We start from the raw sequence: 26,723 nt of genomic DNA, 5'->3' as shown, positions 1-26,723 counted from the left end.
CTGACCTGGTATGGCCGTTCTTATGTTCTTATTTTATGTTCTTAGAAACCATCAGATTAGGCCTGAATAAAGACTAGAAGAGGTTGGGTCATTACAAAACCTAAACTTAGTTTCCCCAATACTAATTTCTCCCTACTATTACTCACACCTCCTTGTCAACTGTCGGTAATGGGCCTCTCTCTTACCACTTCAAAAGTTATTTCTGCTCCATTGGTATCCTGCTGTTAATTGATTTATCTCATTAGACTGACTTAACAAATGTTAAAGCACCCCACATCCTTTGATGTATTTATACCTGCTTCTGTATCTTTTATTTCATACATCTGATGAAGTGAGTTTTAGCCCATGAAAGCTTATGCCCAAATAAATTGGTTAGTCTCTAAGGTGCTACAAGGACTCCTTGTTTGTTTGGGGTTTTTTGTTTTGCTGATACAGACTAACACGGCTACCACTGAAACCTGTCGTCATACTTCAATTTAGTTTGGATGAAGGTCAAGCAAAGTCAGTGAAAGCTCCTGAGTCTTTGGGATATATAGGGGAAGGGGAAAACACGGTATCCTCTGGAACACCACCACCATTCAGTGTAAACTAAGGAACTGTGCATCGGGGCTGTGGATTCTGAAGCACAATTCTCTCCAAGTATGTACTGCAGAACAATAACTTCTAGAAAATTCATCAGCCCATCTTTACTGTAACTTGCAGTTCAAAGCTGTTCTGAATAACACCTAAAGCTTCTCAAAAGTATTGTGAATGGTGTCTGAAATGCACCCATTTTGCTAGCTACAGAAAAAAGCTGTTGCAATAAAGGTGTGTGTGTGGGGAAGTGTCTTAAAATGGAAAACCTGCATGAACTAGATTTCTGTGCCTGGGGGCTGTGCTCTTTAGATAAGAGGGTTCTGTCTATTGCTTCTCTTAAAACAGGGCTGTGGGCAGGAGAGAGCAGTCATCCCTAGCTTCTGTTCACTGATGTAGTTTCTTGAAACTGCAATGAGGAAGTGGAGCATCTGTTTCTTGTGTTTGACCTCGGCTTGTTTTCTTTGTCAGTGTGCTTTAGAATAGGATTCTGACTAAGCCATTTTTCCCTTCAGAATTTTTTTGAAATCTGCCATATAAACTATTTCCTTTTTTTTTTTTCTTTTTTTTTTAACATGAGAGCTAACACACTGACTCAAAGCACTTGGATTAATGGGTGTGGGGAGATAGAGAAGGGGCAAAGTACTTCAGGGGTGGAGGACTGTGTGAGCAATACTACAGCTTTATTATGCTGATCCCCTCTGATTCTAATTCTAGTCACATTCAGCTACCTACAATCTAATGAAATCATCTGCCCCTTGGCTAGTCAGTCCTTTCCTCCTCTCTTTCCTCCCCAAACTTTATCACATTTCTAATGTTTACATATATCCCCTGCACTTGTTATTGGGTCTCTTGTGGCAGACACCAGTAAGGCTGAGTGCTGGTGTGGTTTTGTAACAGGTCAACATTCCAAGCATATTTAGGAAACAGACTTCTGGTTTAATATGTATCTGCACCCAAGTTGCCAAAATGCTGGTGTCCTATGTTGCTCCATTCTCAGGCACTTGCAATTTATGAAGAATTTTATAAAATAATTTTTTGCTTTAATTGTATAGGTATTCCCACAGGTGTGACACTGAAGTACCACGAACTGTTCTTGTACACTCTAGTGCATGAGGTTCGTTGCTAGTAAACTGGCCCTGGGAACAAGTTCATGCCATCATCCATCAGGTACTGAAGCCCCACCCTTTGGCAGTACATGGCTGGTATGGTTGTGCCTCTTTGTAGAAGCTTTATACATCTTGAGCACCAATATCATTTGGTGTAAAGACACTGCAGTATCCTTAATAGGAGGGTATCTCAGCAGTCAGAAGGAATCAATTGGTCTCTTCATTTAGCTGTATCTATCCACTTCATCAGACACATTCTCACTGGCTTCCATGATCACCTCCATCAGCCCCACGTAGTCACCCTCTGCTAAGGAGATACCGGAGTCATTAGGTGAGGAGAAAGAAGAACAGGAGTACTTGTGGCACCTTAGAGACTAACAAATTTATTAGAGCATAAGCTTTCGTGGACTACAGCCCACTTCTTCGGATGCATCCGAAGAAGTGGGCTGTAGTCCACGAAAGCTTATGCTCTAATAAATTTGTTAGTCTCTAAGGTGCCACAAGTACTCCTGTTCTTCTTTTTGCGGATACAGACTAACACGGCTGTTACTCTGAAACTTGTCATTAGGTGAGGGACTCTCTGCTCTCCTCTGTTCCTCAGTGTGATGAGCACTAGCATTTCCATTTCCTGTCTCTCTTCCAGTCCCAGAAACCTCTATGGAAGCCTGTACTAGGGCACTAGATGCATCATCTGAGCTTGGACTAGGAACAGTGGCTGAGTTCCCTAAGCGTGACCTCTCCAGCACTGGGGAGGTCACGGGGGTGAATGAAAAGAAGAGGGGCCCACTGCTACCAGGGGTTCTCATGCTGGGGGTATGAAAGTTGCTGGGATTATCTGAGTTTGGGGTGGCTGCTGGTGTCATGTTCTCCAGAGTTAGCCAGGGATGTCGGCGGCCTTTCAGACTCTTCAAGCTCTTGAAGCTACCTTGTTTTTCATGGTCTGGGGACTCTGCTAGGAAGGAAAACTTGGGGCTTTCCGATACTATAGATTGAGGCCCTGGACTCCTAACAGGGGCAACCTCATTCGTTTTATTGTTTAACGTGTTATTCTCTCCTTCCTCTACTGTCACCACCAGGGAGTCTAGGGCTTTGTCTCGCTCTCCTGGCCAAACAAAAGTTTCCTTAACTGCAGACCCAAGGGAGCTCTGGCTTTTGTCCACATCACTAGCCCTGGAAGGTGACAGGTTGGCAAAGTTGTCCCTCATTGAAGTCGAACAGGCCACGATGCTGGAGAGAGCAGGGGGCTTCTTGCGTCCTGGGCGCCTGGATGGGAAGATCATAGGGATGGAGCTGATTGGTGTCTGTGGAGCACTATAAAAGCCAGGTCTCTCATAGAAGGGTGTTGACACGAAGGCATCAAACTCTCTCAGTTTTCTATCTTCATTGTCCCATTGCTCCTGTGAACTGGAGCCTGGGTGGGAGGAATCTCCCCTTTGCTGATTGGCACTGCAGGGGCTTTCAGCTTTCCCTACATCCTGGTACAAGTAATGAGGGAAGGGGGACAAGGGGTCATTCCTCTTGCGTGGCAGGTTCATCCGGGAGGATGACCTGGAGAAACTCGGTGACTGGACCCCCAGCAGGCGGCCCAGATGTCCCAGCAATGGCGTAGAGTGGTTTGCCTCCTCGTTCTCTTTAATTTGCTCCAGCGGCTGGAATTCCATCTCTTCTTTCTGCATGCTGGGGAGAGGCAAAACAGGCTGTTATGTACAGTGACTCTGCGAATTCTGGAAGGAATTTTCCTCCAGAGTGTGTTGAAAGAGACCTTGTTGAATGGACTTTTGCCTTCCACTATATTAGTGAGTAGAGATCAGTGAAGATCGGGGGGATGATTGCAGCACAGGGCAAGCACTGGCAAACTTCAGCCCCTGACGTCTTCCTCTATATTGCTATGGGGAGCAGTATCAAGCACACAATTGTGGACACTCGTGTTGGAGATGGGCAGAGGCATCATTACACACAAAGGGATGCAAACACAAACATGTTTTGACTGAGGAAGTCAAATCTCTCTCTCTCTCTGGGCTATATAGCCACAATCTCTTACCATGATTTCATATGCAAAAGAAAGGATTTGAGCAACGCTGAACTCCAGAGGGGCATTTGTGGCAGGGGAAGAACTGCTGCCTTCCTAGAAGAGCATTGGTAAAGTCCAGAGATAATTCAACACATTGTGGCCCTGGGCTGGGGTGTAAATCTGGCCTCCATTGATAATTTCATGTGGCAGGAAAGCTTCATTCACCTAATGTCAAAGGTTGAGCCAAGAAATGATGTCCGCTTATACTCAGCAGTGGCTGCGGTGTAGGGTGGTTGGGGGTAGGACTCGTTCCAGTACAGGTCCTTCTCCATAAGGGGCAGATCCTGGTGCATGTCATCCACAGCGAGAAGGGAGACCTGCAGGGGATGACGGGAATGTCAGACTCAAGGGGGGTAAAATTATCATTCTGCATGGTGCAGTACCTTCATTTAAGAGAATAAATTCTCTTCCCCAAAGAGTTTGCAATCTGACTAGGCCCAGGAATGGGGAAGGGATGCAACAGGAAAGCACCCAATGAATAAGCAGCTGGGTTTGGTACATGGGTTTTTAGTTACTAGGGTTGTTCTTTATGTATACAAATTGGAATGAAGGGGAAAGTGAAGGAGTCACCATTTGGAGTATAGAATGGTGTGTTTTAGGAGGGATTTGAAGGTGGAGTTTGTTGCTTGGTCCCCAGTAGGATGGAGACTGTTTTAGGCCCAAGAAGCAGTGTGGAAAAGACACAAGGTCATCGATGGGAGAAGGGGGTGCTGGGTTTGAGAAGGGGCAGGATTGGCACAGCACACGCACTAGTGGGAGAGCAGTGGGATATAGACAAGTCACCAAAAGCCTTAAACATGAGCACAGGCCACCTGGGTTGGATAGAGAATGACACAGGAGGAGCATGAAGGGACACAGCCCCTCACGTACGTACGCCAGCCATCATGCAACTGGAGCAGCATAAGCAGAAAGTCACATGCTCAGAAAGTCACATGGTCCTGTAGGGGCAGATCTTGTTCCATAATCTTCCATGCACGTGGGCTGGTTCCTCGACTACTGAGAGAATGAGGAGCCGTGCTTCATCGCGCATACAGAAAGTGCTTTTTATCAAATCTCTGCTTACTCCTTCCCCTCCTTCTCCTTACTCTGACTCCTTTGTCTCCCCCTGACACTCAGGGCCCCGCCCTAATGTTATGCTGTCTGCAGCGCAGAGAAGGAATCAGGGACGATAGAAAAGAGGTGCCACGTGAGCGCACCCCTGACCTCTCTCTTCGTGTTTGGAGACCTGGAGCTATGAGTCTACTCAGTCCTTGGGTGCTGCCCTATCACCGCTCTCATCTCTGATGGCCCTGTTGTGTGGGATCAGGTCCCACTGTTACCTGCAGATTCCTGTCAATGAGCCAGTTGGTTTCAAAATCATCATCATCCTCTCCGAATGGGTTGATGAGCTGTTCAGCCACCTGCGCGTTGGGAGCACATGGTAAGGGTTCAAATCCCCTTCCCGAGAGAGTGTCCTGCAGGGCCACTGGGACTCCGTGCCCCAGCACTAGGCCTGGGAAGCATATTTCAGCTACATTGCTTCTTGCAATGAGCAGCAGTGAGGGTGTTAAAAAGGGAAGATTAGCTGCCATGTGGCTTCTGCGACAGTTAGTGCTAATGTGCGTTTGCTGTTTACTATGTTACACTCCATTAGCCTTGCAGCTGAGGAGGAGGAAGCCAGGCCTCCATCAGTCAGTCACTGCAACTCCTGGATTCAGCCAGAGGGGTGGCCACAGAGCAATTCTCCACAGGGCCAATGAAGCCCACTGCCTCAGAGCTAGGGTGACCAGATGTCCCGATTTTATTGGGACAGCCCCGATTAGGGTGACCAGATGTCCCGATTTTATAGGGACAGTCCCGATTTTTGGGTATTTTTCTTATATAGGATCCTATTACCCCCCACCCCCGTCCTGATTTTTCACACTTGCTGTCTGGTCACCCTAGTCCCGATTTTTGGGTCTTTTTCTTATATAGGCTCCTATTACCCCTCACCCCCGTCCTGATTTTTCACACTTGCGGTCTGGTCACCCTACTCAGAGCACTCACTAGCTGGTCAGGCCCAAGTGATAGGTCCCTGGGCTTAGGATGTGAATCCAGATCTCCTGCAAGAAGGTGCACTTAGATACAGGGAAGTGCCCTCAGCCTCTGCTGGCCTAGACAGAGAAAGCTAAGCCCTGGGACTTGAATGTGGGCCTGTTGCATGGCAGCGCAGGGCCTGGATCACTCAGACAGTGGGATGTCCCCCAGAGCAATCTGAGAAACTCCTGCCTGGGTCTGGAATCAATTCCAGGCTTCCCATGTTGGGAAAAGGAGGCTCCCAAAAGGTCAGGGCATGTTTCCTTGGACTCACCTTTAACCAGCCAGCGTAGAAGAAGAACTGCAGGAGAGTGAAGACAGGCACAAAGAGATCCAGCTCATGGCCAGGATACCCCTTCGCTGGGTCCAAGAACTGCCGGCCGATCAGGCAGGCCAGGAAGAAGCTGTAAACGGCCACCGTGACCACCTGGGGAGGGGCAGGGGGATGTGGTCAGAAACAAATCTCAGGTCCTAGCTTGCTTTCCTTGCCATCCTTCCTCAGATTCCCCTCCGACCCCTCCAGACTACCGCAGACTGCTGAGGAGCTCTGCAGGACTGCTCACTCTGTGGCCTTTCTAAGACTGTGTTTAAGAAGGCAAAGCTGGGTGCTTCTCTGGATGGGCACTGCCCCAATCCACCTCCTCCCTCTCAGCAGGAAGGTGTCTTTCTGCTGCAGCCATTTTTAAATGTACCCCCCTCCCAAATTATTTCCCTGTTCCCTCAATGACCAATGTAACTCTGGGGAAAAGCTATACCCAGGGACAGCACTGCTAATGCTTTGCCCCTCTACTGCAGCTTCCACCTGCAAAGCACATGTCTTAGGGGCAGTGAAGCCTCACAACACCCCCCATGAGGGCCAATGAGGAAATTAAGGCACAGAGAGGTTGTGTGACCTGCCCGAAGCTGCACAACAAATCAGGAGCAGAGCTGGGGAATCTGGTCTCCCTCTCCTGCCCCTGAAAACTTCCCTGAGTGCCCGATGTCTCAGCTAGGTGGCAAAGTGCTGTCTTCCCTACTGGAGCAATGGGACTGTTGGGCTACTGGTTCTTGGGCTGGTTCTCAGTTGAAACCAAGAGATACCAGTGTGGACCAAATGCTGGAGGTTGCTAGAATTCCCAGCAGGGTGGTACCTGCAGTATTGCCGACCACAAACTTTCAAATATCATGAGTCTGGCTCCCGAAAATGATGGGATTGATTTAAAATGTGAGGGGGTTTTATACAGATCTATTTTTAATTTGCCTTCTGGTTTCTCAGCCTCCAGGTTTCACTTGTGGCACATTTTCAAGCTTTTCTCTACAACCATGAGGGCTGCAATCTCCTGATGCCAGAAGCTGGGGCTTTCTGAAGAAAAAACCCCAAATACTGCAAGACTTGTGAGTTGGCAACACTGCCGGGTGACCTGCCACCCTGCTCTGGACAAACCCCATGGCCTGTAGCAAAGTACCCAAGCCAGGATGGCAAAGCTTCAGGGGCAGTTGTGGACATGTCTGGCTCACAATGCATGGGGAGTCGGGCCCTGGGTCAGGGGACTGAGGCTGGATATCGCTGGCAGAATTCCCATTGCAGGTAACTGGAAGCAGAGAGAAACTGTTTCTATTATCATGACTGAGGAGCCTGCATGGACAGACGCTTCCTCCTTGAGCGCTTGACCTTCCTCCCATCCAGGCAGTGCAGCCTCAGCAGGCTGGTCTTGCTTGGCATTCTGGCCCTGGGTCCAAGGATCCATGGTGAATTAACCCCTGACCATGCCCCATTATTAGCTGAATCCCCACTCTGTACTCCTGTACAGTTCCCTGTTGTCTATGGACGCCTAGACACCCCGAAGAGCTGACCGCTGTGTGGAGCTGACATTGCTAGCGCAGGGCATTAGTGCACAGTGTGTGTGCGCATGAGGGTGCGAGCAGAGGCGGTGTAGCGCTGTGCCGTGCACTCCAGGAAAGCATCCTCTGGCCACCCGTAGTGACCGAGCTCCTATGGAACAGCACTGTGACTAGCTGCGGCCGTGACATTCTCTTGCCTTTGATCCTGGTTTGCAGGAGAATCTGATCTGCACAGGGCTCTAAATAAATCCCCCACTAACCTTTGCAGCCATCCAGAACTGGAGTTGTTCCTCTTTCACAGCAGACCACACTAATGGGAGTGAGCATTGCCTAAGCAGCTGCATTATACAAGATGGGACTGGCGCCAAGCTGTCTATCTGGGGGTTGCTGCCAGAGAGCTATTGAACGGTTAGAGCGCCTTGTGTCTAATGCAGATAAACAGCTTTCCCTGTCCACAGGGAGTGTAGATGGCACCTCCCACTCAGACCTGTGCTGCATTCTCCAGTACCCCTAGAGCAGTGTCCTCGGGGCTAAGGTACTAGCATTGTTGAGTGGGGAGAAGCTGATGCATTTACAGGATGATTTGCAGGCATTGGAGGGGTGTATATGTAGGAGGTATACATGGGTGTGTGTCTGGAGTTCATTCATATCTATGGTGTGTGGGGGGACACAAAGGTCACCCACCATAGGTTTGTCTATGGGTTGTCTGTCTGTGAATTGATGAGGAATGTGGGTGTGCATGCCTGGGATCGGTGCGTGTGTGCTGGGATACTTGTGTTTGCTGCATAAGTCGGTGTTTTATGCGTGTGGGTAAGTTTGTGTATGTAGGGTGTGCATTGGTGGGGTCCATGTGTGGCTTTGGGGTATATCTGGGGATCCATGTGCGGATATGAAGTATATCTGGGGGTCCATGTGTGTGGGGGGGGTGTATGTGGAAAACCACATGTGTATTAAAGAGCCTTGCCTGTTTCCCAGCACATTGTGTCTCTGGTTGCAGTGATTCGCCTTGCAGAGGCCATTGGTTGGGGTAGTGGCTACAGAGGGTCTCCTGCACTCACCTGAGTGTAGACCAGTGGGATGCTGATCCAGTCATACCCATAGAGTCGCCCACACTGACTACGCAAGGTGTTTAGTTCCTGGAGTGGGGAACAACAGAGAAAAAGGAATGGCTCCCTTCCACAGAAAAGCTACCTCATACTAACACCCTCCCATGCTCCTTCCCCTCCAGACTGCTCCACCAAGGGGACCTTAACCCCACGCAGGGCACACCTCCCAGGTAGGGCAGGGAATTCACTTTCTATGGTCATTAACTCCTGGGCTTGGCCCATTCTTAAATATTGAACTTTCTCCCCTCCCCACCACCACACTGGAGCACCAGTGGGACCTCTGGCTTGTCCTGAAGGGACCCTTTCTCTATTGGAGTCAGAAGGGGATTCAGGGCCTGATTCTCCTCTCACACCGGTGCAAACTGGAAGTAACTCCTCTGGAGTCAATGGCATTACACCCTTGTAAAGCAGTGTGAGAGAAGAGCCACAGTCTCCTTGTCTAGAGTCCTGGGCTCTGTCACACAATTGCTGTGCTAGTGGACCCCACACTGTATTGGCCTAACTTCCCATTTTCTCCCCTCCATTGAGTGATAGATAAGAGTGGGCACATTTCCCACTGAAGTTAATGGAGTTACACCACGGATGTGATTGGTGTAGTCTCTAAGCCCCACCTCACCTTCCCTACTCCCCTGGGTGACCAGCAGCAAGTCCCTCTGCTCCACCCAGAGAGGAGAGCAGGGCTGGTTCGTTCTCGACATGCCCTCTGGCTGTCTCCAGAACTCACGTTCAGGATGCCCTGGAGCAGCACGCTATCCCGGATCCTGCCCTCGTTCCGTGCCTTCACAGCCAGGTTTGAGAACCACACGCAGGGGATCCAGAACTTGTTGTGGGGAGAGTTCAGGCTCTCAAACTTCTTGTGCTCTTCTGGGGTCATGAGGCCTAAATGGGCAAGAGGAGATGGGGGATGGAAGACAATAGAGAGCCTCCCCTTTCCAGTCTTTCCTTGACACATGAAAAACCTGCAGGCTCCTATGGATGGGTGTTCACCTCACAAAGCAAATTGACCCACACATCAGGAGATCCCATGGTGTCAGGGAAGTTCTGCCATTCACAGGCTGGTCCAGTCTCTTGTGGAAACTCATGTGCCTGTGCCCCCATGTCTCTGGCCCTACAAATCATCAGGCCAGCTTTGGACCAAGGAGAGAGAGAGAGGATCCAGGTGCAGAGACCTACCTAAGGCAGCAGAGCCTGACTAGAGTTCTGATTGTTTGGGGATTTTCCTTCTCACAAAGTTTTGGCATGCACCTCTGAGCTCTCCACGGCGACACCATCTCCCACACCAGTTGTATTCCACGTTCCCTGTCTAGAGGTCAGCATTGCACATCCTGGACTTGTCCTAAGAGTTCTCTCAGTGTGGAAAATCAGTCAGTGTTCAAAGGGCCAGGCTCCCACTCTCTGTCTGACAGAGAGGGGCTCATTCCTGCTGCCACATCCCTTGTGCATCTGATCTGGTAGCTCTTTACTCCTATGTTGCACGCCGTGGCCCAGATTCCTGGGTCTGAGTGAGCGGTGATCAGTGCAGGAGCAGAGGGGAGAAGGGAGAAAGCTCTAAGCCATATTTCTGATCTCCTGGTCTTTGGCCAAACCAGTCCTGGCATGATTTTGAGTAGTTCTAAGTTAGGCAAGCTGGAGTAGTTCCAAAGGGTAGGATATCTGTGGGGTAGGTGCCATCTAGAGGCAGGGTATTTGGAGGCAATTACCCTAAGAGGGCAGGTTACTTCCAGGGTAATTACCCAGAAGGGGCAGAGTATTGATAGGATGGGCCCATGGGTCAGAGTATTTCCAGTGAAAGCATCTGTAAGCACCAGGTATTGCATGAGGCGTTTAGAACAGAGGAGCAGGATATTTACAGGGTCGGTGCCATGTAAATACAAAGTCCTCTGGAGCAGACTGCAATTATCCCGTGTACCTAGTGAAGCCTGTGTAGGCCTCAGAGCACTCATGCCCTGAAACCTGGCGTCCTCCCTCCTTGTTCTCAATGCTGGGGCTCACTATTGCTTTGTAAGAAGAGGCTTTTATGGAAACCCACTGGGGACAAATGTGCAATGCATTAGCTCTAGAATGTGTCATTCACGTCCGGCAATCATGCCTTTTGAAGAGGAATAATAGATGTCCCACCCACGAAGCACCCCCATAAAAATATTGAACACATCCCACACAACTAAATGACCCTCGCAACACCCCAATAAGAACTATTATCATTCCTTTTGGTAAATAGGGGGAATTGTAGATGGGGGAAACTGAGGCACAAGACAGCTGTGGCTTGCTCAAGGTCACACAGTCAGTATGAGAACTAAAACAACCAAATTGCTGGCTTCCAAACTGCTGCTCAGAACACACCTCTGACCAAGAATCCTATCTGGTTGAGGTCATTATCAACAAAAGGCCTTTAAAGAGATGAAATCTATGACCACATCATTGCTGTCTGGGTTACCTGCATCTAAGCGGCTGTCAGAATTCTCTTTGCTATGAGCTGCTCTATGTTTGAAGTAAACCTGATGTTCACGGTATTGATTATCTGACTGACAAAGACAAACCATATTTAACAAAACCAGAGGAAACAAAGTGAAAAAGTAGAAAGTTGAATGAAAAGCAATGACCTTCAATGACCACCAGAGAGCGCAACAATCCAAGAAACAGGTCAGGAATGCACATGAGACTTGCTGATATGAAGAGACTCAACTTTTATTTGCCTTTATGTGCTTCTTTCATCTGTGTTATTTTCTTAATGTGTACTCCCTCCTTCCCCTCCAACAGTATATAATTTGTCAGTAGCCACCATCCCCAAGAGCATAACTTACAATGCGTAATCATGCACAACAATTACTGATCATGGGCAAAATCCACTCAAGTGCAGGAGGCCTGTTCAAGCCCCACCACTTAGATTCATGCGGAAGGCTCAAGTAGTGCAGGGGACTCTGCTGACCCTTTGCAGTGGGGGGAGCATTTCACCATGTCAGCGCAGCTCATGAGCAAACCTACAATAACGTGTCAAGGGGAGCAAGAATGGAAGCCATCCTGTTCTTCCCAGTGACCCTACAGAAACAAACCAGAGCCTGCCACTACATCTTTCTGATGAACCCTACGATAAAGAGCAAGTGTATACAACCCGGTGTCCTCAGGAACAGCCCTGCAATAACAAATCAGTGTACACAACCCCAAACCTGCAATAACCAACGTGTGTGTGTGCTCACAGTAGAGGAAAAATTAATTGTGATCAGAAACTAGCCTTCAATTGCACTATTTCGAAGCTCAAACAACAGGAAAAAACATGACTGGCTAGGTCGATCTCAAAGATGCATTCTCTCCTTGGTAGCAGTAGTGAGGGGGTTAATGACTTAGGGCTCAAGCCTGAGTAATTCTTGATTGTGCTGGGAATCCTCAGTTCCCCAGAAATCCCAGTGGTAGGTGCTCAGCACCTGCAGCAGTCACTTAGCACTTTACAGGATTGTGTCCATAATGCTCATTGCCTGGCCCCTGTGCTTCTTGTTTGGGACAGATAGATTCATTTGGATTTCACGGCTTGTCCCCCTAGCCCTGGTCTCCCAAGCCATGAGGATTCCAGTGGGTATCTCTGTATCTCGAGGTCATGCAGTTGTTTCCACCACACCTCAACCCAGCCAGCCCTCCCAGGACTGTAGCAGCCTCTGGCTTAGGCTTAGCAACTGTGCTAGAGATGGAGAGGGCACCTACCTGCTCGCACTATGTGCTCCGTGCTGGGGAAGCGCTTGTAGACGGCGGTGCTGACGGAGCGGAGGATCAGCACACTGCAAAGGTTGCTGTAGCGCATCAGGGTGCGCCGCAGGAGGCGCCCATACTCGTCCAGTCCATCCACATTACTGGAGACCAGGTTCATGATGCGGTCGGGCCATGGGATGCTCTCGTACTGACCCCACCAGCGAGATACCACTAGGGCCACGTAGAAACCTAGGGTGGAATTGGCATAATTAGTCCACCCAGATACCTGTCAAATACAGCAAGGTCTGCGGGGGAGGAGTGGCTAGCTATGTCCCCAGTGCATCCCAATGGCCCGCAGAGCAGTGTCTGGATAGGAAGGGGAAGCACCATTCCATTCCCCAGCCCCACACTCCTTACCCAGCACGAAGGACACAGGGATCAGCTCAGCATAGTTGTTGCAATACAGAGCCAGCTTCTCAAACATCAGCCTTTGGCTTGCATTCAGGATCAGCCTGTAAAGCAAACCCAGAGGCACATTCTCACTATCAGACTCACAGAAGAGACTTCACCCTTCCCAGCCCTGTGTGGATGGGAGTCCATGAGCAAAGCCAATGAAACCACTGCACTCTCTGACCTAGGAGATGTTCCATGGGAAACACCTTGCTTGTCAACCCAGGAGATGTGTCCAAGGGAGCTCCACTCTGTTTTACCCAGGGGACACACCACATGAAACATGTTGCCATCCCATCTAGGAGATGTCTGTGCTAAAGGAAATGACCCGGTGGCCAACTCAGGCGATACTTCCTGGCCTGCTGTGAGGCAAACTTGCAACCAAACTAGGGCTGCTGGCTCAGGTGCTGCAGTGAGTGAGTCAGCCCTCAGGCATACAGTAGCAGCCTATCACCAAGCAGAGACCGCGTCAGATGACCCCAGGCTCAGGTATTTCCACAACCCCAGCAGAGCTGCAGAGCAGCTCAGTCTGAGTAACGGTGCTACCCAGCCAGGAGCCCTCCTGCTGCCTCGCAGTGCATCAGACTCCAGCTGCAGCCCCAGTCCTGCCTGAGCCCTGTCCTTGCCCTGCAGTAGCCTCACTCCAGCCGTGTCACTGACCTGCTCCAACCTTTCTTCTGCCTTTGGATCTCCCCCCAACCCTCGGACTCTGACTATCTGGTTTCTACCTTCAGCGTATGTCTGGACTCTGGCTTTGGTATCAGCTGGTCTAGTCTCTGCACTCTGACCACCCAGCTTCGATCTCTGGCCTGCACCTGGACTCTGGCTATGGTTCCGATCCTGGCTACGGACTCTGATTTTGGTTTTGACTCCAGCCTGCCTGCAGATCTTGATTCCAGGACCGCGCTTGGCTCAGGCCAACTCTATGCCTAGCTGTGACCCAGGCTGCAGCCACTAGGCCTGACTATCGGAAGCAATGCCTGACACATGCTGTCTGACTCTATGGGCAATACACAAATGTCCAACCCAGGAGAGGCGTAGTGGCCAATACAGAGCTGTTGTACGATACCAGAAATGTACCATTGAACTGGATTTAGCACCACAGTGGATTTAAATTAATTGTAATCTCTATTCTGTTGCCTGTCATTCAGACTCTAATAGTAGCAAACTGGGAAGGAGCTGCTTCTGCCTTTATACAGAGCTGCTTTCCTGCCTCAGCCTCAGTGCCACCTAGATACACCTTAGCTCAACTGTGTGAGCTGAGTGACTTTCCCTCCAAGAAACTGAGGAGTCACAGAACACATGACCCCCACACCAGACTCTACGACAAACTAGTAGCCCCAATCATTCTGTCTGCTCCATGAGAGACACGAGAGGAAATGCCACGCTGTGCAATCTAAGGGATCTCTTCCCAAAAGCACCCTTCCAGGGGTTATCCTCTGTATCTCCACTACCTAAGCCCAGAGAAACCATCTTCCTGAGGGATGGGGATGACCTCTGTATATGCACATCCAGTTTATCTGCATTCATTTAACCTTAATCTGCTCTTTTCTGGAAGGACAAATATCCATCATACATAGCTTACTTTCCCTCCACGGAGAAGCCATGCTTCTTCTAAGGAGAAGGGTCACCCTGTGTATATTTCACTAGTAACCTGGGAGAAACTCTAACCCCACTGATAAGGAAAAACTGTCAGCTAGTAAACTCTGTTGGAACAGTGAGGAAAGAGCTTTCCTCTCTTCACGTCTCAGTAGATCCAGAGAGCAAGTTGTTCTTGGGAAAATGGAACCTCTGCAATGCACCATCACTGACACTGCTTCAGAAAGCTAGGACCTGTACTGAACATTTCTTGCCCAGTTCCTTTTCCCCAGTAGCCAGTATCAATGTCCCCAAACCCACACCGCCTGAATAATGGGCAGAACCTGGATGGGTCTCTCAGGGCTCAGGTGAAAAAGGAAACTTACCTGTAGGTGAGGCTGATGCTGAAGTAGAGAGTGATGAAGATGAAGAACTCACAGTAGAGGAGTTTGTAGATACTCCCTTTCCATCGGAGCAGGAGCTGCGAGAAGGTGCCCAGGCGGGCATCAGCTACTCGATTTGTGTATGTCACAGTCATCACAGAGCCTGTGAGGAACAAAACATGGAGACACTGAGGCCATCAGGAAACCTGCTAAAGGGGTGGAAGGAGACTGAGGTACAGCAAGGGGTACCCGTGACTGAGCTAGTAAGGACACTGTCCAGAAATAGTGACACCAGGAGTCCATCCCAGCTGTGCACAGAAACTCAGGTTCTTCTCTTCCTGGGGCCATCCCAAAGTCCATTTCAGGTAGGATCAGAAATCCAATTCAGAGAATCATGCCACGGCCCGTTTATCAAAAGCAAACACATCCAGAACATCAGGAAGTAATGAGGCCGGCCCATATGTGCTAGATGGAACTGGGCCTATTGAATTTCCTATGGTTTAGGTTGGAGCTGAGCCCTGGTACTTTAATGAAACATCTGGACTGGTAGCCTCTGGCTGTGGAAGACTCAGAAGGACATATCTCTACTTTCCCTGATTTACCATTATCTATCTATCTATCTATCTATCTATCTATCTATCTATCTATCTATCTATCTATCTATCTATGTGTTTATACCATGCCCACCACCTCAGTATCTGGGTTCCTGTAGAACTTGTGGATTTGCTGTCTCAGGAAAGACGAATCTTGCTAAAATACACCATGTTTCTCTAATTTTTTTCTAAGGAATCCTCAAAGGATCCACTGCAAAAAGCCTGGATCAGACTGGTCTTATATAAAAGATCCATATCCAGCAACCTAACCCATAACAGCTGCCTTCTATAGCAGAACAAACTTTGTTGCAAGCAAGAAGTTTGGCCAGTGTCCCAGGGAAAGCAGAGGGCATTGTTGCTGTAGGGGAAGCTGATGGTGTGTCCAAGTCTCTTTGAAGGGAGTGCTCAGGCCTTTTTCTCTGATAAATTCTTCCACTTGTAACTGGGACAGTTACCAGTATAATCCAAGCTGCTGCAGGGAGGGGGAAGGATTTGCCAGCTTTACCCTTCCTTCCTTCTCAGGACAATGCTTTGCAAAGGTCGCTTTGTGTTGGGATTGGTATTTGACTCTTGCCATTCCCAGCCATTGAACTGAGGCTCAGGAACAGGAAAGGGGCTCTGTCTTTACTGTTACTTCAGTGCTCCCGGAAGATGCTGCATGAACAGCCCTGAGCATAGCCAATGGCAGTGCTAGATGCCCCTCCCAAAGCGCCTCTGTAGGGGCACGAAGGAAGCACAGTCTCCATTCAGTCCTTGGTCCCTCTTCAGACATAGCTGACAAGGGGGCAGATTTGAGCCAGTTGTAATGGTGGATTTTGATCTGTTCTCTGAGATCTGGACTGGGAGCACTAACTCACATCACATGAAAACAATGAGGAGTCCTTGTGGCACCTTAGAGACTAACAAATTTTTCTGATGAAGTGGATTTTAGATCACAAAAGCTTATGCCCAAATAAATTTGTTAGTCTCTAAAGTGCCACAAGGACTCCTCATTGTTTTTGCTGATACAGACTAACACAGATACCTGTCACGTCACATAGACCTCAAAGCAGCCACGCGGTGGTATCAATATTCAGCCACTATCTGACCTGGGCTAGGTTTATACTGTGACCTAGTAGCAAAATGCTCCCTATTCACTACCAATTCCTTGAGCTCTGTAGTGCCCCGGGATGGGTGGCAGAACCAGCTTAAAGTATCTGAAGGCAGGAATGAGAGAGAAGGGGTCACACCTGCTGCTCCGGCAGAGACAAAGTGACTGGGACACAGACCTAGAGCCTGGGTGATTGGCAGCTGTGATTGGAGGGAAAAAGATCTGAAAGCAGACTCCAGAGAAGTGGTGTACAGCCCCTGGGAATGTGTGTAAAGGTGGAAAAAGAGAAGATAGGGTAAAGGGAAGAAAAAGAAAGAAAGAAGGTTCTGAGGGGAGAGTGAAAGGTAGATAAGACAGAATGAGAATGGGGAAGAAGGAGAGAGGTAAAGGTGGAGACAGGAGACCGAAACAGGGAAGGGATAGGTGTGTGGAGAAGGGGAGGGTGAGAAGAGAGAGGAAGAGGGAGGGGAAGATGAGGGGAGGCAGTTTGTTAAGAAATGTTTTAAATCAGGCTTGGGCACATCTCCAGGACAAAGTGGAGATAGTTTAAACAGATCAGAGAACAGCAAAGTGTGTTGATTCCACCCGCAAATGAATGCTCTGACTTGAATTGCGGCTTTTTGATGAGTGCAAGTGGTGGAGGGTGGGGGTGGGTGGCAGTGGTGCTGGCTGCGGTGTGGAAGGAAGAAGCCATCCACATCTTCTTGCCCCTCCTGTTCCATTCATGTCAGCTTTGGGGAGTCCTCCTCCTCCAGTGTGGCTTGTCCATGGAGAAAGTGTAAAGGCTGGGAAGGCAATGGAAAGCTTCTGTGGTTGAATTCTCCTCATACTGTAGGTTTCCTAGCCTCTTGGGTTGTGGACCCCTTCTTTGAAGGATTGCCCTTCCTTGCAGTTACGTCAGTGCTTGCAGTTTCTCAACATCATGGTTTACAGCTTTCCGGTGTTTATTTTATTAGACATTTCACTCTGCAGTTCTGCTGGGGGAGGTTTCAAATCAAGACATCTCTGGAGTATGTTCCAAAGCAGAGGAGAACTGGCCCCTTGTTGGCAGCCTCAGCAGAAGGCTGAGGCCTTCGGTCCATTAACTTCAAAGGGCAGTGGATCAGGCCCTAGAAATGATCCCTGCTGCCCAGAGCTGCTGCTCAGACAACTTTCCCCAGCACTAAGTACATTTAGGAAAGATTCCCCTTGACTTCAGTGGGCTTTACATATGGGGAATTAAGAACAAATGAGAACAATGACCAGGCAGGGGAGAAAAGCACTCATCCCCCCAGGTGAAGGGCAGCACTGGCAACAGTCCTCTTAATGCTGGGCTCGGAAGCAGGTGCATGTCCACATTCTGAAGGACAGCACCAGGGCTGGCTCCAGGCACCAGCTTGCCAAGCAGGTGCTTTGGGTGGCCACTCTGAAGAGGGGCGGCACGTCCAGCTATTCGGCGGCAATTCGGCGGACGGTCCCTCACTCCCACTTGGAGCGAAGGACCATCCACCAAATTGCCACCGCAGATCGGGATCGCGGCTTTTTTTTTTTTTTTTTTTTGTCGCTTGGGGCAACAAAAACCCTGGAGCCGGCCCTGGACAGCACCTTCAGCAAGGCCACGTCCCCAACACCACACTGAGGGTAGCAGACAGCACCTCTTGCAATAATGTGCAAGAGGTGCTGAGGAGGTGGATGATAGTGTATGTCCAGGTTGTGAAGGAAAGTGACTCCAGCAGCACAGTGGAAAAAGGAGTGAATAGTTTACAGCAAATAACCCATTTAATGAGTGTCATCCCTTTTCTGACCATGAATTGCTTGTGAGCTGTTACAACGTTCTAGCATTTATTTGCTATGCAACGTATTCACTGAACCATTATCAAGAAGTTGTCTCATCTCATTGGACTCTATGATAGTCAAAATTCAAACCAAGTTGGTTAGTTGGAGTGGACATAGATCCTGTGTGATATTGTTTCTGTTCTCTGATTGGATGAGCCTAACTCCCTAGAATCAGGTGTTTATTATGAAGACTCAGGTTCGTGAATTCAAATTTTGCTGCTTCTTTTTGCAACCATGCCTGCCAGGAAGCTTGTTCCCAGAACATTCTTGGAAAATGAACACACAAGTTGCAAGAACACCGGCAGAGTGATTTCTTTCACAGATTCAAATAAAGGCTAATGGACAGTATCTGCAGTATTTGCCCCGCACTAGCTAGTGACAGCTCCCCCTAATGCTGAGCTGGGTGTTGGGTGGATGGGTCTGTCCTGATTTTGAAAGACAGTACAGCACAGCAAACCCGGACACCACGCGCGAGTGCTGGAGACAGAGCATGCCCAGGGTTGGAAGAACAGCAATCCCAGCAACACCCCTCCAGTCATCAATTAAATCAGAATATTTCCTAATGAATCATGTTGAGGGAGGAAATGTGTTCAGGAAATGAAATCAGCCCCTCCAGTAGCACAGTGTCTGTTAATGGCACCATGAGGCTTAATGACTAGGTTTCTAGCACAACCTTGAGTGTATAACAATGATAATAATAATTAATAAGAGGAGTTACACCACCATAAAACTGATGTAATGAAATATCAATTCAGAACCTGCAGACCTCTATTGGACAGACTAATACAAGTTATACAGTTAGAGGTGTGCTGCTTTTTTCAAATTCATGAATATTTATCCATAGCTGAAGCTGCTAGCTTTTGTCCACTTGTAAATTCGTTACCCCAAATTAGGTTCAGTGCGCGCACACACACACACACATTGTTGAATATAAGACAGTGTTCACTCCCAGCTGATGCTCCCAAACTGCAGGTGCACTTTAAAGCATGAAATCAACCCTCCTCCTGGGAAATGGACCTGGAAAGCTGCATTGCTGACCATCTCAAAGACCAACCTGACCCTCCATCCCAAAAGGGACGCACACATATCCAGCGTTATTGCTCTTTCTGAAGATGCTACTGCTTTGGCAGTATCTTTTGTGATGCATTTTCAGTGACAATTAGCTGAGTCTCAGCCCACACTGTGATACCAGAAACCTGCACAGCTGGGACCTTTGTCTGCCAAGTAGATCACTCCTCTTGCAATGCCCGTTATCTGCGTTCATTTTCATATTTGTTTCTAGGACTTAGAAGGCTGGTTGCAACTTTAACTGCTCCATAACCTGCAAACATATAGATTATGTACCAGAAAGGTACACACACTTACATAGCTATCTTGGGGACTTATTACACAGAGCTGGCTGGGTTGTGTGTGTTACACACGCTCCCTTCATGTCTCAAAGCGCCCAGGGAGACTCTTCCTTACATAACTCAAATGCAGAATAAATTTTTACCAAACATGGAAAACTTCAGCTCTTCTTTATGTAAATAATGACTGTTTCCCACCTCCATCTAATTCCTCTGCTGCAGGCATACGGCACGAGCCATTTCCCATACTTTTTCCCTTCACTCTGGATGGTTAAGGTAGTTTCCCTACCATCCTGCCCATTGGGGTGGAAATATTGCAGAATGGGACTGGATGCGTGGCTTTCGCTGCCGTTTGGGGCTGGGGGATGAAGTGTAAGGTCAGTGTTGGGACTGGCATATCGGGATCTGGGATAGACAAGCAGAAAGAGACAAAAACACTCGCACATCATTTACAGTGAGTCTGCATAGCCAGATATCCAGCTGCCTGGCATTCTGTATGAGTGAGCTCTGTTGTCCCAGCATCTACACAGCCACTGCCTGGTTACTTGCTGACTAGTTCTGGTCATTCCGTTTGGATTAACAATCACATCCAGAAACTGATGGACATTAACCAGCTTTCACAGCCCTCACACAGACAGACAGACAGCCCCAATCAAGTGTCTACAACAGAAAGACGGACGCTAATATACCATGGTGATGGGCACAGTATAATACTATAGAGAGACAGATCAAACTAGCAGTCCCTGAGGGAATCTTTCCAGCCATGTGATAAAGCCCCATGGGGTGTGAGTACTTACCGGCACAGGCTTCCGGACTGCACGGGAGACTTGGGAAGTTTGGTCCTGCATGTGTCCTCGCTGGGTCCTTTGTCGGCACACGCCACCCCCCTCCTCCCACCGCCCCCTCGGCTCATGGGGGATTGAACCTGACAGAGACCGGGTGCTCTAAGGAGCCTGAAACCCACTTGGGAGCTGCAGCCGGTCACTTGATTCTTTAATCCCACTCCCATTACAAAAGAGACTCTTGTCTTTTGCTGTTCCCTTCTAATCTTCCGAGTAAGCCCCTGTGTGTTTACAGAGGCAGCTGGGGGAGGGGGAAGGCAGGGCTGGCTGCTTGGCGGCTGCTGCTAACTCCTGGCACAGCCAAGGTGGCTACAAGAAGAGAGGCATTTTCCTCTAATTCTTTCCTGTTTGGTTCCTTCCTGTGTGTCACGGTTTCAGAGGAGCCCCGGGGATTAAGAGGGGCTGGAATTTTCCACAAATGCTGTAAAAATACCTTTCCCTCATGACCTGCATGGCCCCGCCATGGCCCAGCTCATACCTTGGTGCGAGAGGGCAGGAGGCCTTGCCCTGTGGACAAGGAACTATATGGATGTCTCCACACGGGGCTCTGTCTGCCCCACCAACCCCAGCCTCTCATCTAGCCTGTGATTCCTTCACTCCTGCACTGCCCAGCACCACTGGGGAAAGTCTTGGGACCTGGGGCTTCCCCTACTGCAGAGCCATTCTCCCCCTGACTGACTCCTGCCCCTCGAGCCCACAGAGATGCTCCTTGCCAATCAACACTCCTCTCAAAGCCTCTTCTCATCCCTGCACAGGGCCTTGCCACTGTCTCCTTCCTAGTGCCCACCTCTAACCCCTCCTCCCTCCTAATGTCTGAGTCCCCTCAGTCCCTTCCTCACTCCTCTGGCTACTCTCCTGCAGTCTCGTACGGAATCTGGTAACCTCCGCCACCCTAGAAAGCCACCCTCAACCCTATTTACCTGCCCAGCTGACGCCTTGTTTCCCTCCTTCCTTTGCCTCTAAATTCTTTGGGTGTACTCACTATTCCCACTGCCTCAATTTCCTCCCCTCTAGTTCTCATGGTGCCCTGCAATCTGGCCTCTGCTCCCTCTGCTCTCCTGAAACCATTCTTGATCACCACTAACCTCTTCCTGACAGAGCGTAAGGGCCTGTTCTTCCTCCATCTATCTACAACATAATTGCCTTCTTCTCCTTCTTCCCTTGCTCTCCCTGGGTTCCTCTGGCTCTTCTGGTTCTAATATCTCACCAACCTCTCATTCAATGTTTTCTTCAGTGGCTCCTCCTCCCCTTGTCTGCTTTCATTGATGTTCCTCCTGAGTCCCCTACTTTCTTCAACTTATCCTCTCTCCCTGGGTGACGTTGTCTGCTCTACCATACATTATCTCAGTGCTGATGACTCTCAATTCCAGCCTCTTCCCTCTGCTCAGTCTTTCTTCTCCGTCTGCCTCTCCAACAGTCCTTCCTGGGTGCCCAACCACTACCTTAAATGCTGCTTGGTAACCTGAACTCCTCATCTTTGGTCCCAAGCCCTCCACTCTCCCTGCCTTGTTCATCACCCTCAATAGGCCCTCTCCTCTTTCTCTCCCAGGTTTGCAACCACAATGTTGTTCTCAACTCTTTGGTAGGGTTACCATACGTCCTCTTTTTCCCGGACATGTCCGGCTTTTCGGCAGTCAAACCCCCGTCCGGGGGGAATTGCCAAAAAGCCGAACATGTCCGGGAAAATGGCGGCTCTGCTCCTCCCCGACTCTTCGGCTCTGTTTAAGAGCCGGGCTGCCCGAACGCTACCGGCTTCAGGCAGCCCCGTGCCTCCAGACCCTGCGCCGCCGGAGCCCGGGAGGGGAAGTGCCCGGCTGGGGGCGCAGGGTCTGGAGGCAGGGGGGCTGCCCGAAGCCGGTAGCGCTCGGGCAGCCCGGCTCTTAAACAGAGTCGGGGAGGAGCAGAGCCGCGGGGGCTGGAGCCTCCAGCCGCGGGGGCTCTGTGTAACTGACACAGTGTCAGTTACACAGAGCCAAAGAGGAGCAAAGCCTCCAGCCCCCGGGCCTCTGTGTAACTGACACTGTGTCAGTTACACAGGGCCCCAGCTGCTGGAGGCTCTGTTTAAGAGCCGGGCTGCCCGAGAGCTACCAGCTTCGGGCAGCCCCCATGCCTTGAGACCCTGCGCCGCCAGAGCCCGGGAGGGGAAGTGCCCGGCTGGGGGCGCAGGGTCTGGAGGCACGGGGGCTGCCCGAAGCCGGTAGCGCTGGGGCAGCCCGGCTCTTAAACAGAGCCTAAGAGGAGCAGAGCCTCCAGCTGCGGGGGCTCTGCTCCTCTTCAGCTCTGTGTAACTTATACAGTGTAAGTTACGCAGAGCCCCGGAGGGGAAGTGCCCGGCTGGGGGTGCAGGGTTCGGAGGCATAGGGGCTGCCCAAAGCCCGAGCGCTACCGGCTTCACGGTTTGCTGGGCAGCCTCCAGACCCTGTGCCCCCGGCTGGGCGCTTCCCCTCCCGGGCTCCAGCTGCGCTGGGGAAGCGCCGGCTGCGGGCGCAGGGTCTGGGGGCTGCCCGGGAAACAGTGAAGCTGGTAGCACTGGGGCAGCCCTTTCCCCCTGGCTGGGAGTGGGAGGGAGGAGGGGGCGGAGTTAGGGTGGGGAAGGGGCGGAGTTGGGGCGGGGCTAGGGGTGGGGAAATGGGTGGGGCCAGGGCCCGTGGAGGGTCCTCTTTTTTTATTTATGAGATATAGTAACCCTATCTTTGGTCTCTTTCCCCCCACCCCACATCTAGACAGGCCCATGTCAAATCCTGCTGCAGCATTTTCTGCAGCATCTCTAATCCCTGTCTGTCCCTTTCCACCCCAGCCATGGCTTGGCCAGCTCAAACCTTGGCTACTCCAACATACTCTTGCTCTGGCCTCCCTAGAGCTCACCTTGCTGTCTTCTTTCCTCCCACAACTCTATCCAAAATGCTGGTGCTATAGTAAACTCCCTGTCTGGGCTTGATCACATCCCCCTTCACCTTCCACATCAAGTCCAAGCTTCCTATGCTCACCTTCAAAATCCTGCACAACTTCTCCCCTTATGGCATCTCTGCAATCACCCCCTCTCCTGAGCACCAACTTTGTGCTTTTCTCACATCCCTGTGTTCACACCTTTTTGCAAGCTGCCCCTCAGGCTCAGACCTGTTTGTCTCCTCTCACCTCCCTCTCTTCCTTCAAGTCCCTCTGTAAAACTCTCCTCTTCCATGAACCCTTGCAAGAGGGATACCCCGCGACATCTCCACAACTTTGAACTTGCCCTGCCATATGTGCCTTGCACTATTACTATTGTATTTTGAATAGTACCGCATGTCTCAGTTTAAAGTAGATGGAAAGTTCCCAGTATCCGTAGGGTCTTTGCATATTCTACCATCAGTGGGTGAATCCCCGCGGCATCCCACCCCCATTTTTTTTGTGTGGCTATATCTATGGAAAGGGGCAATTGGGGCAAAGTGTTTTAGTAGCATCAGGTAATGAAGCCTTGGGTCATTCTCATTATCTGCATTGTACAAATGAGCAAACCCAGGGCACACGGAGGCTGTGACTGGCCCAGGGTTCCCCATGGAAGAAAGATGGATTACAAGGGGCAAATTCATGTTCAGACACAAATATGATGGTTTATATACCACACAGCGGCACTGAAAGGGTTAATTGGAGTTAGCAAGCTCAATTAAGGCACATGGTTGTGCCTGGAGGGTGGGCCAGGTCCAGCTGAAGATGAAGCCCATCTGGGGGAGGAGCTGGGTGTGAACATAAAGGGAGGAAGCCCTGATGAGAAGGAGGCCCCAGGGAGAGGGTGGAAGAACTCTGCAGGCCTTCTGTGGTGGCTAGCGAGTGAAGGAAGGGCCTAGAGAGGGGCAGATATTCAGTAAGCACAAGGAGAGCTGTGGGAAGGAATCTGAAGGAAGGCCAATGTAGGGAGCAGTCTGAGGGAGCAGATCTTAGCTGCTTGTCACAGGGTTCTTGGACTGGAATGAGCCTGGGTTCCCCCACCAATCCACTGGGAAAGGTGATGCAGAAACACCCCGACACAAGGGCGAGAAGGGCTACTGAATTTGGAGCTGAGCCTCCTGGCAGAAAGCCCTGGGAGGTGTCACTCCGCACAAGAGCAGGAGGACAACCCACAAAACCCGGGAAGGGGTGAAGAGTCTGCAGAGGAATGACTCTAGGTAGAGGCAAAGAGCTACATTTATCTGAATGTTGTTTATTGGACTCCATGTTTACTCCATAAGGGGAGAGATTATAAAGCAGTTGGTCTCAAACTTTTATACTAGTGACCCCTTTCACATAGCAAGCCTCTGAGTGCGACCCCCCCTTATAAATTAAAAACACTTTTTTATATATTTAACACCATTATAAATGCTGGAGGCAAAACGGGGTTTGGGGTGGAGGTTCACAGCTCGTGACCCCCCATGTAATAACCTCATGACCCCCCGAGGGGTCCTGACCCCCAGTTTGAGAACCCCTGTTCTAAAGTGACCTAGTCAGAGGGCTGAGAAGTGAGACCACAGCAGGATAGGAACGACCATCAGCAAGGGGCACTAGACAGGAAAGAGTTGTGACACCACATCCAGCCATGAGGGGGCACCTCTGCAGTGAGTGAACTATTGAAAAATAAAAATCTCTGAAAACCGGCAAGAACTTGGAATCAGTTTTATTTTCTCCAGACAGGTTTTTGTGGGTGAGACTAGCCGAAGGGAAGGTGGCTATTTTGTTGTTCAAAAGGTTCAAAGGAGGCTGCCCACGTTTTGTGTCTAAACTGGAATGACACTGTATTCCTCCTTGTAAAACCCAGGTAATTGTTTCTGTGATGAGAGGAAGGCTGATCTAGTGGCTAAGGCATTAGGCACAAAAAGAAATTTTTGTTCTGCCACAGACTCTCTGTGTGAACTTAGTCGAGTTATTTAATCTCTTTGTGCTCAATTTTTTTCCTGCAAAATGGAGGGAAATAATCCTTCCTTTCTCTAAACTTCGGCTGGCACAGCTGTGCTGCTCAGGGGTGTGAAAAATCCACCCCCTGAGACCGTAGCAATGCTGATGTAACCCCCTGGTGTAGCTGCAGCTAGACCAACAGAAGAATGCGTCTGTCAATCAAGCGACTGCCATTTGGGGAAGTGGAGTTCCTACAACGATGGAAAATCCCTTCTGTCACCATAGTCTGAGTCTACACTACGGGGTTACTGTGGCTATAGTTCCTGTAGGGGAGACATGCCCTAGATTGTAAAGTCTTTGAGACAAGGGTTGTCTCTGATTATTTGTTTCTACGGCACCTAGCAAATGGGGCCCTGATCTTGGCTGGGCTCTCTCTAGGTGCTATAATAATAGATGGGCTTTAAAAAGAACCCCCTCAAATTCTTTAGTGTTCTTGTTAAATGCTAGGAGTCAATGGCAGCAGTCTCTCCTCCTCCAGCAGCCAACAAACATAGGGGTGCAAACCTACCCTTACAGGCAGCCCTACACTGACAAACCCACCAGTGAAAGCCCTGCTCCTCATGAGTGACCCTACAATAACAAACAAGTATGTGCAGCCCTAGCTGTCTGCAAATCAGCATGTGAAACCTAGCACTTAGAAGTGACCCTACCATAACGAAGCCATGCAGGCAGCCCCAGACTAAACGAGGAGAATGAAATCCAAGTAAACTAAACTAACCTTCCTCCCAAAAAATGGGTCACCCTCCACAGCTCTTATCAGAGCAGCAGCTGTGCAGCGAGCCTGCCACCAGGGGGCTCCAAAGCAGCAGTTACTCCAAGAAGAGAAGGACTAAGCAGCTCAACCACTGAGGAAGGGTTAATGCTCATTCGTTTCCTCCCCTTGAGCTGAGAGCAGTTGCACCTCGGGATATGGCCTTGGTCCCTCTTGTAAGGGAGACGTGGTATGTGCTTGGGCATCAGCAGCATGCTCTCATTATGGCTGTCCCTTGAGGGGGGCAGACACTGTGACATCCTCTGTACCCCTCACTAGTTCAGGACAGAGCTGAGCTCTCCCCTTCCCCTAGTGTTTTGGGGTAGCCCTGGATTTAACCCATCCCCTCCTTTGCTAGCTCAGCCAAGGGGGGAGTGTAGGGGGAACTCCCCCACAGTGAGGGAGTAGGAGAGGGCAGGAGACTCTACTCCCAGCAGTGCAAATAATGGGAACATGACACAAATGCGGGCTGTTTGTCTCGCTTCATTCAGGGTATGTTGGACTTCAGGGGACTCTGCTTCCCCCATCCGAGAGGAATTTAACAGGCAGCCTGCGGC

At 49.9% G+C, this 26,723-nt stretch overlaps 1 protein-coding gene across 1 annotated transcript; it reads right to left on the bottom strand.

Annotated features, from left to right (window-relative positions):
- Positions 1 to 1,906: 1,906 nt before the first annotated feature.
- BEST1 (bestrophin 1) lies at positions 1,907 to 20,587 on the bottom strand. Its single transcript, XM_054027157.1, has 11 exons — positions 20,466 to 20,587; positions 14,828 to 14,987; positions 12,831 to 12,925; positions 12,429 to 12,662; positions 9,460 to 9,614; positions 8,688 to 8,765; positions 6,083 to 6,235; positions 5,073 to 5,153; positions 3,919 to 4,070; positions 2,257 to 3,359; positions 1,907 to 2,019 (listed from the first exon to the last, which is right to left on the bottom strand). The coding sequence occupies exons 2-11, from the start codon at positions 14,977 to 14,979 to the stop codon at positions 1,907 to 1,909; spliced, it is 2,316 nt and encodes a 771-aa protein (XP_053883132.1). The 5' UTR covers positions 14,980 to 14,987; positions 20,466 to 20,587.
- Positions 20,588 to 26,723: the final 6,136 nt, after the last annotated feature.

This window comes from Malaclemys terrapin, chromosome 4 (assembly GCF_027887155.1).
Source record: "Malaclemys terrapin pileata isolate rMalTer1 chromosome 4, rMalTer1.hap1, whole genome shotgun sequence".
NCBI lineage: Eukaryota > Metazoa > Chordata > Testudines > Emydidae > Malaclemys > Malaclemys terrapin.
Note: the sequence above shows the minus strand (reverse complement) of the source record. Positions and strands in the feature narration are given on the sequence as shown.